The sequence below is a fragment of the Cydia amplana genome, chromosome 7 (assembly GCF_948474715.1).
Source record: "Cydia amplana chromosome 7, ilCydAmpl1.1, whole genome shotgun sequence".
NCBI classification, from domain to species: Eukaryota; Metazoa; Arthropoda; class Insecta; order Lepidoptera; family Tortricidae; genus Cydia; species Cydia amplana.
The window spans coordinates 17,017,183-17,033,116 of NC_086075.1; the positions used below are offsets into that span (position 1 = coordinate 17,017,183).

At 41.2% G+C, this 15,934-nt stretch overlaps 1 protein-coding gene across 1 annotated transcript; it reads right to left on the minus strand.

Moving 5' to 3' along the window:
- Nucleotides 1–13,893: 13,893 nt before the first annotated feature.
- On the minus strand, nucleotides 13,894–15,924 carry LOC134649627 (max-like protein X). Its single transcript, XM_063504460.1, has 5 exons — nucleotides 15,597–15,924; nucleotides 15,449–15,525; nucleotides 15,266–15,376; nucleotides 14,685–14,882; nucleotides 13,894–14,072 (listed from the first exon to the last, which is right to left on the minus strand). The coding sequence occupies exons 1-5, from the start codon at nucleotides 15,670–15,672 to the stop codon at nucleotides 13,905–13,907; spliced, it is 630 nt and encodes a 209-aa protein (XP_063360530.1). The 5' UTR covers nucleotides 15,673–15,924; the 3' UTR covers nucleotides 13,894–13,904.
- Between the last annotated feature and the right edge of the window lie 10 nt (nucleotides 15,925–15,934).

Consider the following 15,934-nt stretch of genomic DNA (forward strand, 5'->3'; position numbering starts at 1 on the left):
TGCCATTTGGCTACGGAACCCTAAAAAGCGGCAGACTTTGCAACAATGGGGTAGGCATGCAAATAAACATCTCAGACGATTACTTTTTTATGAGATCAGATGAAAAGAGCTCTAAAATTCAAGTTGAATTCAAAGGCATGTTTTTCAGAGTTATTGAGTAGAAGTAGTAAGTAGGTGTATAAAGTAAAATATCCACCTAACTACGTAGAAACCTATTTTGACTGCCGAAACAGACAGAGTCCGTAGCTAACTATGCACCGATTTCAAGAGAACGAAGTGAAGTGTCATTATAAACGACATATTTTCATATAAGATTATAAAGCGTCAACTTCTAACAATACCATTTACATCAAAATCGTAGCACAGATTTGTGTAACACAATGAATCTTTAGAGGCAAACGAGCAGACGAATCGCCTGATGGTAAGTAATTATTCGCTCATGGACATCTTCAACACCAGGAGAGATTGCAATTGCGTTGTCGGCCTTTAAGATGGGAGTGCGCTCTTTTCTTATATAGCTGAGCCAGGCGTGTCTCACTCCGCGATTTCCTCGCTTTGCTACAGGTAGCTTAAAGTACATCCGTTCGGCCCCATTTTGGGGAAAGCCATAAGCCGCGCACGTGGCGCTGTCGCCACCTAGCGGCCATATCTGTGCTGATCGTATTTAACAGACGCGTTTTGTTAGAGAGTGAGTCTTCTGTACTTAGTACTATTATTTATTCTGTGGCTGAGCGTAAGCTTAACCGCATTTTATGTTCAGTACCTAGTTTTTAGTGTAATTCGTTTATCCAGTCAAGAGTTTATGAAGCATTAACATGAATATACGGGTTTATGTGGCTAACACGCCCACATGGGAATACAAATAACAATTACATAAAAATCAGCGTAGTGTAAATAGAACAACTACATCGAAAGTCCGATTCAGATTTAACAACTTGTTACGGTTTGATCGTATTTTGATACGACACCCTGAGAACCACCCCCATTAGCGTCTCCCGAGCGTCGGCGTCTAGTCAACTCTATGGCTCTGCTCGTCATAACGTTGGCGCAACTGCGCAGCGATGCCATTTTCTATAGCGCTGATCTAGTCTAGTCTAGTAGCGCCGACGCTCAAAAGACGCTAGTGTAGGGTGGTCCTGACTGGTGTATGCGAGCTGAAATGAAAGTCGTGCGTATGTACGTCAATTACCAAGACAATCGTCACGGTCGTGTCAAAACCAGTTTGAAAAAAATATCTTTTTTTTAATCTGAATCTGGTTCTGGGGATATCATAATTTAATTCGAGCTGTGGTCAACATACAAGTGTTTTTATTATTTTGAAGTATTAGTTAAGCGTGGATATTTTAGTGACGAAATGTACAGTAGAGGTATTAAATATCAACACGACCATGTGCCAAAAATATGTATACACGACCTTACTGCGCATACATTAAGGTTGTGTGTGTACATAATAGCTAGGTACCTAGTAGTAGGTACTCTGTCCGGGTCGATATTTGATACTGTACCTACGTACCGTAAAAGTATACAACTTATCCCTTTAACATAACTTTGCCCACCGCGTCACAATTCAGTAAAAGCAAAATAGGTAACTTAAAAGTTGTTACACAGAGATACACTTTCTTCAGAAAGTGAAGAAAATTCATTATATACGTACAAAAATGCTCAGTTAATATATTTTTTCTACTCCCGTACTTTTATTTGTCATTTAAAGGGTCGTGCACACACCTTTAAAACCCTAGCTTATAGTTGTCAAGACAAGTCTTTAGTCTATTCCCCAAAAAAGAATTTGTGCATACACGCAGTATCTTTTTGGCGTTTTTACGATACTTCGTGTAATTACCATATGAAATACAGTGTTGCCAACCTTATTTTAAATGTCATCTCTGACAAATAAGTGAACCATAGGCATGTTTTTTTTTTTCATTCATTCATTCATTCTTTTCCTGCCTCCATTTCTGCTACTTCTTGAATTAAAAATATCTGTTAAATCTACAATTTTATTTCAAAGTAAGTGCTTTGTCGTAGAAAAAGTATTGTATGCAATGTTGTTTAACTGAGTCAAAAAATACTCGTGGCGTCTCTATTAACAATTTTCGGCTTCGCCTCAAATTGTTACTCACGCCACTCGCCTTTTTTGACCTCTCTTAAACAACGGTTGCATAAAATACTGTTCAAGCTTGGATGTCTTGAGTATTAAATAAAAATCGCAGATACTTAAAAAGCTTCTAATTCTGGTTCCACAGAGGTACTTAAGATTACATTGTATGAAAATATATTTTGCGTGTGTGACGCGCACATGAGCGTGTATCTCAGAGCCTAATGGTTCGCTAGGCGTCTATAGAGACGGCGGGGGGCGCGGCTGATGGGCCAACTGGTTTAGTGGCGTACGGTCCCCGCTTCCCCTTCGTTGGTAGGAGCCGCAACATCCTGGGGGCCCTTGGAGGCGTCAGCCTTCAAGGCTTCATGAGTGTCGTCCAGCAGTGGGCAGAGGTACTTCACACCTCGTTTATAAGTGCCCGTTACTGTGGCAACTTCGGCCACTCGCGAAATCCCGTCGGCGCCAGGAAACAATTTGGCGATTCGTCCAAGCCGCCAGTGTAGGGGAGGAGTATTCTCTTCCTTGATGAGGACCAGGTCACCCAGTTGAAGATCTCGTCCTGGAACACGCCACTTCGTCCGTTGTTGGAGCTCGCAGACGTATTCCAATTGCCAGCGCCACCAGAAGTGCTGTCTTAATGCCTCGAGCCTCTGAAACCTATCTAAACGGTTTGGGTTTATATCCGCGAGGTGGGGCGACGGCAACGAAGTGAGCGCGCGGCCGATGATGAAGTGACCTGGGGTTAAGGGTTGGAAATCGTTTGGTGAGGACGACAAAGGACATAAAGGACGACTGTTAAGGATAGATTCTACCTGACTAAAGAGAGTTGCCAATTCTTCATAGGTTAAATGAGCGTTACCTAATATACGATTGAGGTGAAATTTTGCCGATTTGACTCCTGCTTCCCACAAACCACCAAAGTGAGGAGCATATGCCGGTTGGAATTTAAATTGTATTCCCTCATTTGCTGCAAAATTGCAAACCGTGTCTGAGTTTGAAGTAAGGTAATCGCTAATTTCCTTGGCCGCTCCTACAAAATTACGTCCATTATCGCAGAATATTTCGCGAGGTCGCCCTCTACGAGAGATAAAACGTCGCAGTGAAAGTATGAACGAATCCGTCGACAGCGTGCTTACTGCCTCTAAATGCAAACATTTGTACCGGAAACAAACAAATATAGCTAAATAGCACTTTGTTATTTTGCAACCTCTGCCATGCCTGTCCGTAATCATAAAGGGCCCAGCGAAGTCTACGCCGACACTAATGAAAGGGAAATCAGGCGTTACGCGCTGAGAAGGCAGAGCGCCCATCAAAGGAGCAGAAGTGTTGCCAGCTGCACGGCGACAGGTCACGCATTGCTGCGATACGGTACGCGCAAGCGTGCGCCCCGATACGGGCCATACCGTCTCGCGAACGGCGGCTAGAAGCAGCTGAGGAGGAGCGTGCAGGAGACGGATGTGTTCCTGTTGAAACAGCAATCTAGTCAATCTATGTTTAGAGTGTAACAGCATTGGGTGGCGTTTGTCAAATGGATAAAACGACGAGGACAGACGTCCACCAACTCTGAGAAGCTTGTCGTCTTCATCGTAAAATGGGTTCAATGATACAATAGGGCTTTTAGGGCCTAGAGGTTGCTTGTCACGCAACAAATTCAATTCAAGGGGGAAACTAGCCTGTTGTGACAAAGCGACCAGTTTTTTAAACGAAACCTCGAGCTCCTCAGGTTGTAGCACACCCGTAGTTTTATTGGATGAAGGGCGGCAGTTATGCGCAAACCTAAGCATATAAGCTACCGCACGTTGTAAACGTGTAAGTTTCGAATATCGATCGAAATCAATAACATTGTTTTTTTGCGAATCGTCAGTAATCGCGACGTTAACCTTTAGCTCGGGTAAATCGAGTTCCGAGTTTGAGGAAAACTGAGGCCAGTTATTTTGTGGCTCGTATAAGAAAGATGGCCCGGTCCACCACATGTGCAAATCAGGTAAGCGACGCGCTTCGACCCCTCTAGATGGGTAGTCAGCCGGATTTAACGCGGTTGGAACGTGACGAAACTCACTGCCATCGGTGAGTTCTAAAATATGAGGCACGCGATTGGCAACAAACGTTTTTAATTTGGTTTGATTAGTTTTAAGCCATGCGATTACAATTGACGAGTCAGTCCAATAAAATTTCTGCGCAATCTGGCAGCGCAACGTCTTAGAAACAGCTGACGCGAGCTGCGCGCCTAGAAGGCAAGCGCATAATTCCAATCGCGGAATAGTCGTAGCCTGGACCGGCGCGACCTTGGCCTTGGCGCACAGCAACCTGACTACAACATCGCCCTTCTCATTAGTGGACTTTAAATAAATACAGGCCGCGTATGCAACTGAGCTTGCATCACAAAAGACGTGCATCTCGATATGCGTCGGCGAGTCGCAAAGTACATTACGAGGTATTTGGAGCGAAGTTAAAGACGCTAACCCGTTAACAAAGTCCTGCCAAGACTCGTTTATGTAACTCGGCACGGGAACATCCCAGTCGATTTTTTCAATCCATAATTTTTGAATTAAAACCTTAGGTATAATCGTCAGCAAACACAAGAGGCCTAGGGGATCAAATATTTTACACGAGTCCGATAAAATTGAACGTTTCGTAGGGTGGCCGTCCTTGGCAGAGTATTGAGTAGGAAAATGAATGACATCTGCCTCAGAGTCCCAGCCCACTCCTAGCGTGTGCGACGACGAGCTAATGATCAAGCTGCCTTTATTTTCACCTACACTATCGTTTTGTGAGTCATGCAAAATTGACGGTAAATTTGTGCGATATTTGCGCAAGGGAAAACAACCAGCTGCCAGCGCACGCTCAACCGACTCTTTAATATAACGCAATTTCTCCTCTGTGTCTGATCCCGTTAATAAATCGTCAACTAAAAAATCATTTTGAATGATGGTCTTAATTTTTTCATCTGCACATTCCTCGCCCAACTGCCACAAACAGCGTGTACTCAAAAAACTAGCACTTGAAAATCCGTAAGTGACCGTGTTAAGCCTTAAAGTTTTTAAAGGCTCGTTCTCATTGGAGCGCCAGAGGATTAATTGTAAATCGCGGTCGCATTCCTGAACCAGGACCTGCCGATACATCTTAGCGACATCCCCAGTTAAAACATATTTGTAAGTACGAAACCTCAGAAGAATGTTAAACAACGAATCTTGGATCGTCGGCCCAACCATCTGTAGGTCGTTTATAGAATAGCCAGACGTGGTGGGGGCACTGCCATTGAATACGACCCTTAATTTTGTAGATTCGCTGGAGGGCTTTTGCACAGAATGATGTGACACAAAAAAAGAAGGATCCGGAATGTCAGAATCGGACACAGAGAGATGGCCTAATTCGGCATATTCATTTATAAATTGCTGGTAAGCTGTTTTCAAATCAGGGTTGCGTTTGAATCGTTTCTCTAATGCAAAGAACCGTTTTTTAGCAAATCGATACGAATCCCCTAAACAATCGGGTTCCGTAACTAATGGCAAACGCACGTAAAACCTACCGTTATCGTCACGATAAGTGTGAGTGACAAAGTGTTGCTCACATTCCGCCTCTAAATCGGTAAACGGTTGACTAGGTTGGGGCACCTGCTCCAGCTGCCAGAATTTGGTAAGCGAGTCGTCGAGATTATCACTTGTGTACAAGTGATTGCATTGTAAAGAGGAATTGAACGACTTATCGTTTAACATTGAAAATGCATTGTACTTACTTACCACTAACCAACCTAGTTTCGATTTGCGCAAAACAAGCGAATCGTGCCCTATGTCAATTTGCTGACCTTCAACCAGACTCCAAAAAACGTCACCGCCAAGTAAAATATCTACAGGTCCGGGCTGATTAAAATTAGGATCAGCGAGTGTTTTATTACGTGGCAACTTGACGCTCGACACATCGATATACTCTAGTGGCAAAGAGCTATTAATTACAGGCAGCGCTAAACATGCGATATCGAATTTGGATTTTTTATCATGTTTAGACCGAATTTGCACAAAGCAGCGCTCCGGATTACTAGATATAGGAACGTCGGACAATCCGAAAAGCTTGGAATTACTGGGCAGCGGTGCGAGTTGCAATTTCTGTTTAAAACTGCTTGTAACAATAGAAGGCATGCTTCCGCAATCTAAAAACGCGCGCGCTGTTACATAATCATTAATAGCCGGGCTATATATGTCTATGTACGCGGTAGGCAAGAGTATTTGATTTGAGCGCGACACGGTCACATTCGACGACAGCCCGAGCTCGGGCTCCGAACGCGGCGGAGGCGCATCTACGGGCGCAGCGGCAACCTGAGGAGTCTCCCTATGCAACAAAGTATTATGGCGCTTCTTACAAGTGTGACACGGAGCTACTCTGCAGCGATGAGAAGTGTGCCCCTTCCGCAAACAGTTGAGACAAAGGCGTAACCTTGACGCTCCGGAGATCCGGTCTTCAACTGGCAGGGACAGGAATGACGAGCAATCGTAAATCCGGTGCTCGCCGCTGCAGAACACACAGGCAGGAGGAGAGGCCGAGGCCGAAGCAGCAGGAGTGGCTGAAACCGCAAAACATTTGGTGCTAGACTTCTCGCGTTTATTATGAGGCGAGGCAATAGGTTCGCGTTTATTATTATTATTAGTGATAGGCTTATCAGATTTATTACGCTGAACCGATTCCAAAACATCCGCACGTCCCTTTAAAAAGCGATTAAAATCGGCCAATGACGGCATATCATCATTTGAAAATGAATTACTTTTAAATTCCTCCCATTTTAAACTCGTATTACTATCAAGTTTATTCGCGACCATATGTATAAGAAGCGTGTCCCACTTATCAGTGGGCTGGCCCAACGTATTTAAAGCCCGTAGGTTTTTGGACACATGATCCACTAAATAGCGCAAGGACTTTGCCGATTCGCGACCAATCTGTTGTAAGTTAAACAATGAGTTTAAATGGTTGCTAATCAGCTGTTTTTTGTTGTCATATCTCTCGCAGAGTAGACGCCATGCCTCAGCATAATTATTGTCCGACACTTCTAAATTACTTATCACCTGAGCCGCTTCACCGTCCAAATAAGAATTTAGATAGTGAAATTTGTGAATCGGCTTGATGTGGTCGGAACTGTGAATGAGTGAATCAAATGTGTCTCTAAATTCGAGCCACTTAAAATACGAACCATCGAAACTAGCGATTTTAATCACAGGCAAACGAAAGTTTAAACCGTTGCAAACATTGTCATGACCACAGTTACTTTGAACTTCAGACTTTACGCTGGCGAAATCAGATCTTTCGGCTATCTTATCAATAATTTTCTGCGCCGTTGCAATAAGAGAAATAAAATCATTTTCCATCTCTTCTCTTATGTCAATTTCGGACTGCATATCAGATGTAGTCGCAATTTCTATTTGAGTTTGGATCTGGTCGAATTGTGTGAACATATTACGAAAACGATCCAACTTCAACGAAAGTTCGTCTACATCTTTCGAGGAAATATTTTCCTGAGCATTCAATTCGACAATGTAATTTTTAAATTTAGTAATACGCCCCTTAATGGACGTCCTAGTAGGGATCAACGTAGCCATTATATGAAAAAAGATCCGATTTCAATTAAAAACAGCGAATGAGGAAATGAGAAATCAAAAAATAAAATATTGGAATAAATACGTAAATTTTTCCGGCCTATGTTCACAGTCACAGTGGTTGGCTCGGTCGGCAACAGTGCTATGCGGAATGCAGGAGTCAGCGGAAAACGCACCGCAGCTGCAGCTGAGTAGTGGCTGTTGCCGGGAGCGATGCGACCGGTTCTTATCTGTAACACGGTGAACACTTGTGTTACTATGGAATGCAATGGAATTTTTTGCGTTGAGATTTAACTGTGCGTAATTAGTAAAATCGCTAGACAGTATTCTATATAGCACAAAGTGGGAGTATGCTTTATGAAATAACGGAATGTTTAAATTAAGTTGAAGAAATTAACTAATAAGAATGTCACTCAAATAAGCGTTCTGTTCTTTAATAGTTTTAAGTTCTTAAATTGTCGTGAAAGACTATAGGTTTTAAGTTTGGCTATAAAGCAGCGATCAGATTATTTCACTGACACTAGCTATTAAATGAGGATACGTGCTAAAAAATGTTTACGTCACTAGTGCAATAAAATGGCATACAATTAAACTTAAGCACGGCAAAGGGTGAAGATGGCAAAGCTAAATAGTCAAGTAGATGGAGGATAGTACGAGCAGAAAAATAGGAAATATGAAGGAATGGTGCACTTCCCTTGCTAAACCTTGGCTGCGGCGGCGTAGTTCTGACCGGCGGCGGGCTTGAAGTAAGGGTGTCTGCAGCTTCCAAAATGGCGTCGTAAATCTCCGAATATATATTTGTACAGTTCAACTGGCGTCGTAGATAGGAACAATAGGCGTCGTAAGTCCAGAATACTGCGTTGACGCCGGGATGTCCAATTTCTGCCACGTTGTAGCTGTCGTGACCTTTGCTCTCTTCACACGTAGAAATTCCGTTCGACTCGGGCAGAAGCAATCGTTGCGTATTAATCACGTCGGGGTCACCATGTTCAAGCTTGGATGTCTTGAGTATTAAATAAAAATCGCAGATACTTAAAAAGCTTCTAATTCTGGTTCCACAGAGGTACTTAAGATTACATTGTATGAAAATATATTTTGCGTGTGTGACGCGCACATGAGCGTGTATCTCAGAGCCTAATGGTTCGCTAGGCGTCTATAGAGACGGCGGGGGGCGCGGCTGATGGGCCAACTGGTTTAGTGGCGTACGGTCCCCGCTTCCCCTTCGTTGGTAGGAGCCGCAACAAATACTATTAAATTTACCCTAGTTTATTTTATCCACCGTTTAAAAAAATGGAGGTTTAATTGACTCATTTACTGCAGTGCTATGCTTGTAGCTCTACGACGTCGTACGATGTTGCCACTACGTAGCGAAATGGCTGCATAGATGCGTAGCGTCAGTGTCCTGGAAGCCTATTCTGATGGTAATGAATAACTGGTTAATTTGAACTTTGAAGAAATGCCACTTTTTTATATTCTTTTAGACAATTTTTAAATAATAGATTAAATTTTTTAATGTAACACTCAGTTTCATTTAAAGAATCATATCTACATTTCGGAATAGTAAAATCTCGTCAAAATTTGATAATCTATATACAGGGTGCCATTTGAGTCGTGATCAGTAATATGTTTTTCTAACTCTAAAATAAAAATAAATCTTGTCTGATTTTAGTAAGAGTAGGGGCATGACACCCTGTAGCAGATGGAAATTGGGTTGGTAAAAAATTAAAGGCATATGTATCATCAACATAATGTGTATTTTCATATAACATCGATATAATAACGCAAACTATAAGGCACTAATATTGTTGTCAGTAAATATGGTAGGTACAGATATTGTAAAATTTCTGTTTTTTATATACCCTCCTAGGTGTAACCAATTCGATAAATAAGTTGTCAATTTATTTTTATTTTTAAAATGCGTGCCTTTTTTCCTGTAAGTATGTTTTCTTCCTAAAACAACTTAATATTAAAAGTATGACTTATGTCAGAACACATTGTTCGAACGTAGTGAACCTGTAAGTATGTTTTTTTCCTAAAACAACTTAATATTAAAAGTATGACTTATGTCAGAACACATTGTTCGAACGTAGTTCTAGTTACAGTCAAAAGTACTACCATAGTCTGATAGCTTAGTAACAAAAAATATATGACTATGATATAGAATAACTAACGACCCGCCCCGGCTTCGCACGGGTTAACAAATTATATACAAACCTTCCTCAAGAATCTCTCTATCGATAGGTGAAAACTGCATGAAAATCCGTTCAGTCGTTTTTGAGTTTATCGCGAACATACAAACACACAAACATACAGACGAGGCGGGGGACTTTGTTTTATAAAGTGTAGTGATTAAACGATTGCTTTGATACTTTTGAACGCGAATTGTCGAATTATATATCAATTTGGAAAAGTATTCGTTGATAGGAGATACTTTTTGCGCGTTGGTTCATTCGCTATTGATATAGACTGTAACAAAGTTTCACATGACAAAATCCCTAACAAAAAAAAAGAAAGTAAGAAAATATATCACAATAATGAAAATTATACTTACGTCTAAAAAATAACAATATATGTAATAGGTAAAACCAAATGGATGATATCTAGGTAGGTACGATTGATTCTGTATTAGTAGATATAAAAATATTTGTCAATATTTTTCTATAATTCACAACACAAATAAGATGATAATATGTATGTATATACTTTATTGCAAATTGAAATAAAAACACGAGAAACATAGTTACAGAGTAAATTAAATACAACAAAGGCGAACTTATCCCTGTATGGGATCTCTTCCAGTTAACTTTTGATAATATACGATTGAATGTCAATGAAAGCTAATTTTACAAAAAAAATCATTTGATTGAGTATACCTCTTACGTCGAATGATGGTCCATAAGAAAATTCATATTTATATGGAGTAGAATCTTTGTAGACATTTTTTTGGAAGTTCAACTCATTAATTTATTTAGAAATGTAGCAAGTAATAAAAGTTATAAATCCTAAAAATGCGGTAAAAACATATTTTATCAATTATATTTTAAAATAAGCCTTGGATATCACGGGCCTATAATCCCGGTTTTTTGATAGGCTTGCGTGGGGACACAGATCCAACACGTAGAGGCCCCTTGGAGAGCTTTTATGTCATGTAGAACGCCTGCTGGAACCCGTTCACAGGTGCAACAATAGACACCCATGAACCGGTCTCAACAGGCATTGGGACTATTGTAGAAAAAGACAACAGTATATCGGTCTATGGATTGAAGTTTGGGTGGACTATGAGACTGGGTTATTACAGACGTACGGACACCTGCCATAACAATGTTTACACAAGTTATCGAGGCAGGTGGTGACTTGCCGCGCACTAGATGGGCCCCTGAAACTGCCGTCGCGAAGACGACCAGGGGCTACATCGGTGTGAGCGGCTCAGGGGTGTCGAGAGGTGTGCGCCGCTTTCTACCCAGTGGCTGTTAACAGCCACTGTGCCAACTCGCGTCTTATGCATCTTTCACTTCCACCCCTGGAGCATATAGCTCTAACGACTCCTCTCTGGACGGCCAATAGGCTACATGACTAATTTTTTTATGGTATCAATCGATCGGGTTTGTTTTTAGGATCAAATGTCTATATGGAACCCATTGCATTAAACACAAAAGTTAGAAATTGTAGTCAAAGTCCGACAGTCAGCCCTATACAAAACGGCCAGAGGCCGTGACGTCATCGCCCACGTTGTAGTATGGACAAAACAAGAAAATTGCGTTTTTGTCGGTGAAATATTGCGTTTATGTATATAGTTGCTATACAATATTTTTTTGGTGAAATGTAAGGAATCGAATGATACCCTTACTTTTATCGTTTTTGGAAGTTAAAAAAAACTTAAATTTTGAAACTTTCAGGTCCTGTATTTTTGTAATTTTTCAATATTTTATTTTAATATCCACATTATTGTGATAAATTGCTCGTTTGCTATCTATTTTACTAGATTTTGTTATAAAATTCAACATGTGTCAACATCCCTATTAAGGCAAGCCAGAGCTGAGAGTCCTGCGGGTCCCCTTGGGGTCCACTCCGACCGACGAAGACACGCCGGAGACGGAGACCCTGACCGACTCTCGGGAGCACTCGGGTCCGTGGGGTCGTTACTCCCCAACAGCTCGCCACAAGCTGCCCTGCGGGCTTATTATTATTATTATTATTTGCCAGTGTCAGTGAGAGGTATATAGATAATATCAATAAAATTAATTAATTACATTTAGCAAGAAATATCGATGTACGCACCACCAAGATGGCGGCAGGACTCCAAGTTATAAATCCTATAATTAGCCTAACTACAAGAAACTTGAAGGAACAGTCATGGGGGCCATCAGTCGACGCGAGTGGTATAATTTGTAGTATTGAAAAAAATACATAGAGTGCTCACTCCATACATCAGTTTTAGTACCAAAAAGACTATTAGCATCTAGCATCGAGTAGCGGAACTATCAGTACTGCTACTTGACAATAGATGTAGCACCGACCGGAAAGTCTTATGCTGTTGAGATAAGACTTTCCGGTCGGTGCTACATCTATTGTCAAGTAGCAGTACTGATAGTTCCGCTACTCGATGCTAGATGTAGACACTGAAATTAATAGTCTGAACTAATGTATGGAGTGAGCACTCTATGTATTTTTTTCTCTATGGTATTGTCGAGCTGCTAAGAAATTTGAATGTATCCAACTACCCAAGGCACGTAAATAAATTCTACTGTGTGCTGAGCTTGGCGCTGAAACTTTTGTAGGAACAAAAAATTATAAGTACAGTAAGCTGCAGAGGTAACTGACCCCCTGCAAACAAGTTTATACGCAAGGGGTCAGTTATCTTTGCAGCTCACTGTACATAAGCGTAAGTTGTTAGGTTGAAAGAGTGTTCAAAATTAACTGAACCTTATTGTGAAGACAATTAAGGAATAATGGTAGCAGGTCGTTTTGAACAAGTTTATGGTGCATTTCAATAAACTAACCTGTGTCAATTTGTGCAAAATATAGAATTATATTATATAACTAAGATTTTCTAAGATAAACATTTTAATGCAATTTCATACCTACTTATTTTGAAGAACATTTATTTCGGTTAAGTGCACTTTTGATAGCTACTCATTCACATTATATAAATAAAAAACCTAAGGCAGAACGTTCTTTCTACTTTATGAAAAACATCTTGACTCGCCATTGCCTTATATACATGAAATGAAAATTAAAATAATCTTTTTGTGTTGCCGTTAGTATCTTAATCCGTCAATCGTCCACCCTCCCGCACGAGCCTTTCGTGATTTTGTCATCTGCGAAAGCTGGCCAGAATCCGCTCAAAACCACAGAACATATTAAAGAGGTTAGAATGGCTATCGCGCGCAGTTAGTATCGGAACCGGTGTCGCCGCTCGTTCCTCTCCACATTTACTAACACGCGCGCAACGGTAGTAAAAACTTGTGTGCCTGGTGAATGGATACGCCTCCTTTAGACAGATTTGATGTCTGGCTTCTTAATCTGAAGGTTATTGTGGCGCAAAAGGCATGTTTACTTCGTTTTTCGGTCAGCGCGGGCGAGTAGGTAGCATGCGAACGTTTGCTCAAAACCGACGGCGACACGTACCCTGCTCGCATCGCCATTCTAACTTGTTCTGTGCTCAAAACCTATCAAAATGGCGTGGCGATCAAAATGAAGGAAATTAACCGGCTAAATTGAAAATATCGAAGCGAGATAGAACGAGTAAGTATTGCTATCTCTTTCACGTATGACGAGTTTAACCGAGTTTCTCCGAACCGGTATTATATCATTCCCTGCGAACCATAAAATTCCGTTCCCTGTTCTTACCGGTTAGGAGAGAGAACGTAATTTTTTAGTTCGCGTTCCATCAATTAACCGGTTTAGTAAGAACGAAATAATATAACGGTTTTGGATCGATATTAACCGGTAATTCAATACCGGTTTCGAGCCCTGGTTGGAGGCTAAGTAATTTTGGGTCATCGCGCCAGCTAAGAATGTAAGTACAAAAAAAACTGTAGAGTTGCACCTGAGCTGATGTATTTAGTTTAAAATATGGCGTGAAATATTGCACTTATATGTGGTGACTGGTGACCATGCTCTTTGTAATGTAATGCTCGTAATGCTGGTCATGCTCTTTGTAATCACTTCATAATGCGATGTAGTCTGTGAGAGGACGCTTGACGAATGAACACGTTAACTATCTATGGTGTGTAGCTCTGCTCCCGCAGCACACCGTGCACCATGGTCCGCAGAGACTGCGGCTTGCAGTACTCCTCCAGCCAGTTAAACACGCCCGCTGAGAACTCAGCGAAGTTGTTCGTCGGCACGGACTCGAACGAGTCGTACAGCTTGTCCATTATACCCTGAAACTATTTAAAGCACTGTTAACTTGAAACTGACTGACTGTTAACTTGGACTGAGCTGGTACGAGGCCAAGGCTCAAGACAAGAAGGCGTGGAATGATCTTGTAAAGGCCCTATGCACCTCCGGGGTGCCCTAGGACAAACAACAACTTGAAACTGGTTAGAGAAAACCAGGGGTCTCCATATTAGGGCTCTTATGGCCCGCGGAAAGGAAGCGAGAGAGCCAAAGCCGGCTTAAAATAAAAAAAAGTGGGAAGCCGAAGGAAAGTTCCAAGACCAGGCCCTCGGGTAAAAAAGTTGAGAGACCCCTGGTGTAAACTTAAATATGATTTATTCGTAGGACGATGTTGAATTAAAAATTGGTATTGTTTCAACTGACTCCATGAGACAGGCCTAACCTAGTCCAGTGTGGCGGTCATAGGTTAAGAAAATCCTGTACACTTTTTGGTAAATAAACTCTATTTTTATTTATTTTAAGTGTGACCAATGCACTCATTTATCTACTCAGGGTCAAGTGCCGTATTAAAAGCAAAGGCCCATACTAATTATTTGATTTATTGTTGAGTTAGATTTCATTTCATCATTAACAATTCCAAAAAGATATGTGTCAGTACTTACAACTTGAAACTTATCCTGATCAGTGAGCCGTTGCTCATTATGCCCCGGCACAGAGTGCTGCGCCTTCACAATCTGCTCATAGTTGGCTTGCATGATGCGTAGCGCTACCACGTCCTTCCGGAGCGCATTCCGCTCGTCCTCCTGTCGACGTCTCTGCTGCAGCAGGTATTGTATGTAGTCTATTGATTTTTGGAGAACCTGCAACATAATGTGGCCATGAAAAAGAAGCTATATTTATTTTATGTTATGAAATAAATATTCAGTCTGCTAGCCCTTTGTAACCCCCCCTTTCCCACCTACCCTCCACTTTCCCCCATCCAAATGGACGGTCCATATTGTAAAGTTTATCCATAGCTGATTAGGCTGGTTAGTATAGGTATTATCATCACAAGATAATATAAAACAAATTCGCTTCCCGCTGTCTGTCTGTCTGTATGTATGCTTAGTTCTTTAAAACTACACAATGGATTTTGATGCGGTTTTTTTCAATAGATAGAGTGATTCAAGAGGAAGGCTTATGTATAATTTGTTAACCCATGCAAAGCCGGGGCAGGTGGCTAGTACATACTGAATTAACTTACTGCAGCTTTACTGGGTTTGTAGCCAGAAGCATCTGTCTGCTGGCAGGTGGGCACCAGCTCCTGCAGGGAGTCGTACCCCTTCTTTATGGCATCCCTTCTCTTCTGCTCGGCCTGGAACCATCAAAAATTTGTTTAACAGTTGCTTAAAAACTATTTGAAAAAGTTTAAAGACTTGATGGTAACCTGAGTGTGGGCCTCTCTTCTTCTCTCCTTAAAACTGAGCGCGGAAGCTTTGTTGTCCCCGCTGTCATCGTCATCGTCTGAAAAAACATTGATTAAGAAACACGCACAAGGCACACAAGGTTAAACATTGTTTTGATGTTTTCTTTACCTGAATTATGGTTGGATGACGACGGCGTCTGGTGCATGTTCTGGATAGAACCACTACTACCACACCTCGAATACATGGTAGACGACTATTTCTCTTAAAAACAGTAATTAATTACTATTGTTTACAGTTACATATAGCCATTATCACTTATCATGTAGCTTTCTAATTTAACCTTCGTGTCATGAATAGCACTTCATTACACTTGACAAAGTTTTGATCTCTATATGAATTATTCAGTATTATTTAATTAAACGCAGTTCAAGTTAACCACGAATAGTGCAAATTATTACGCAATTAATAAATAATAAAATGTGATGCTGATGTGATAATAGAATCCA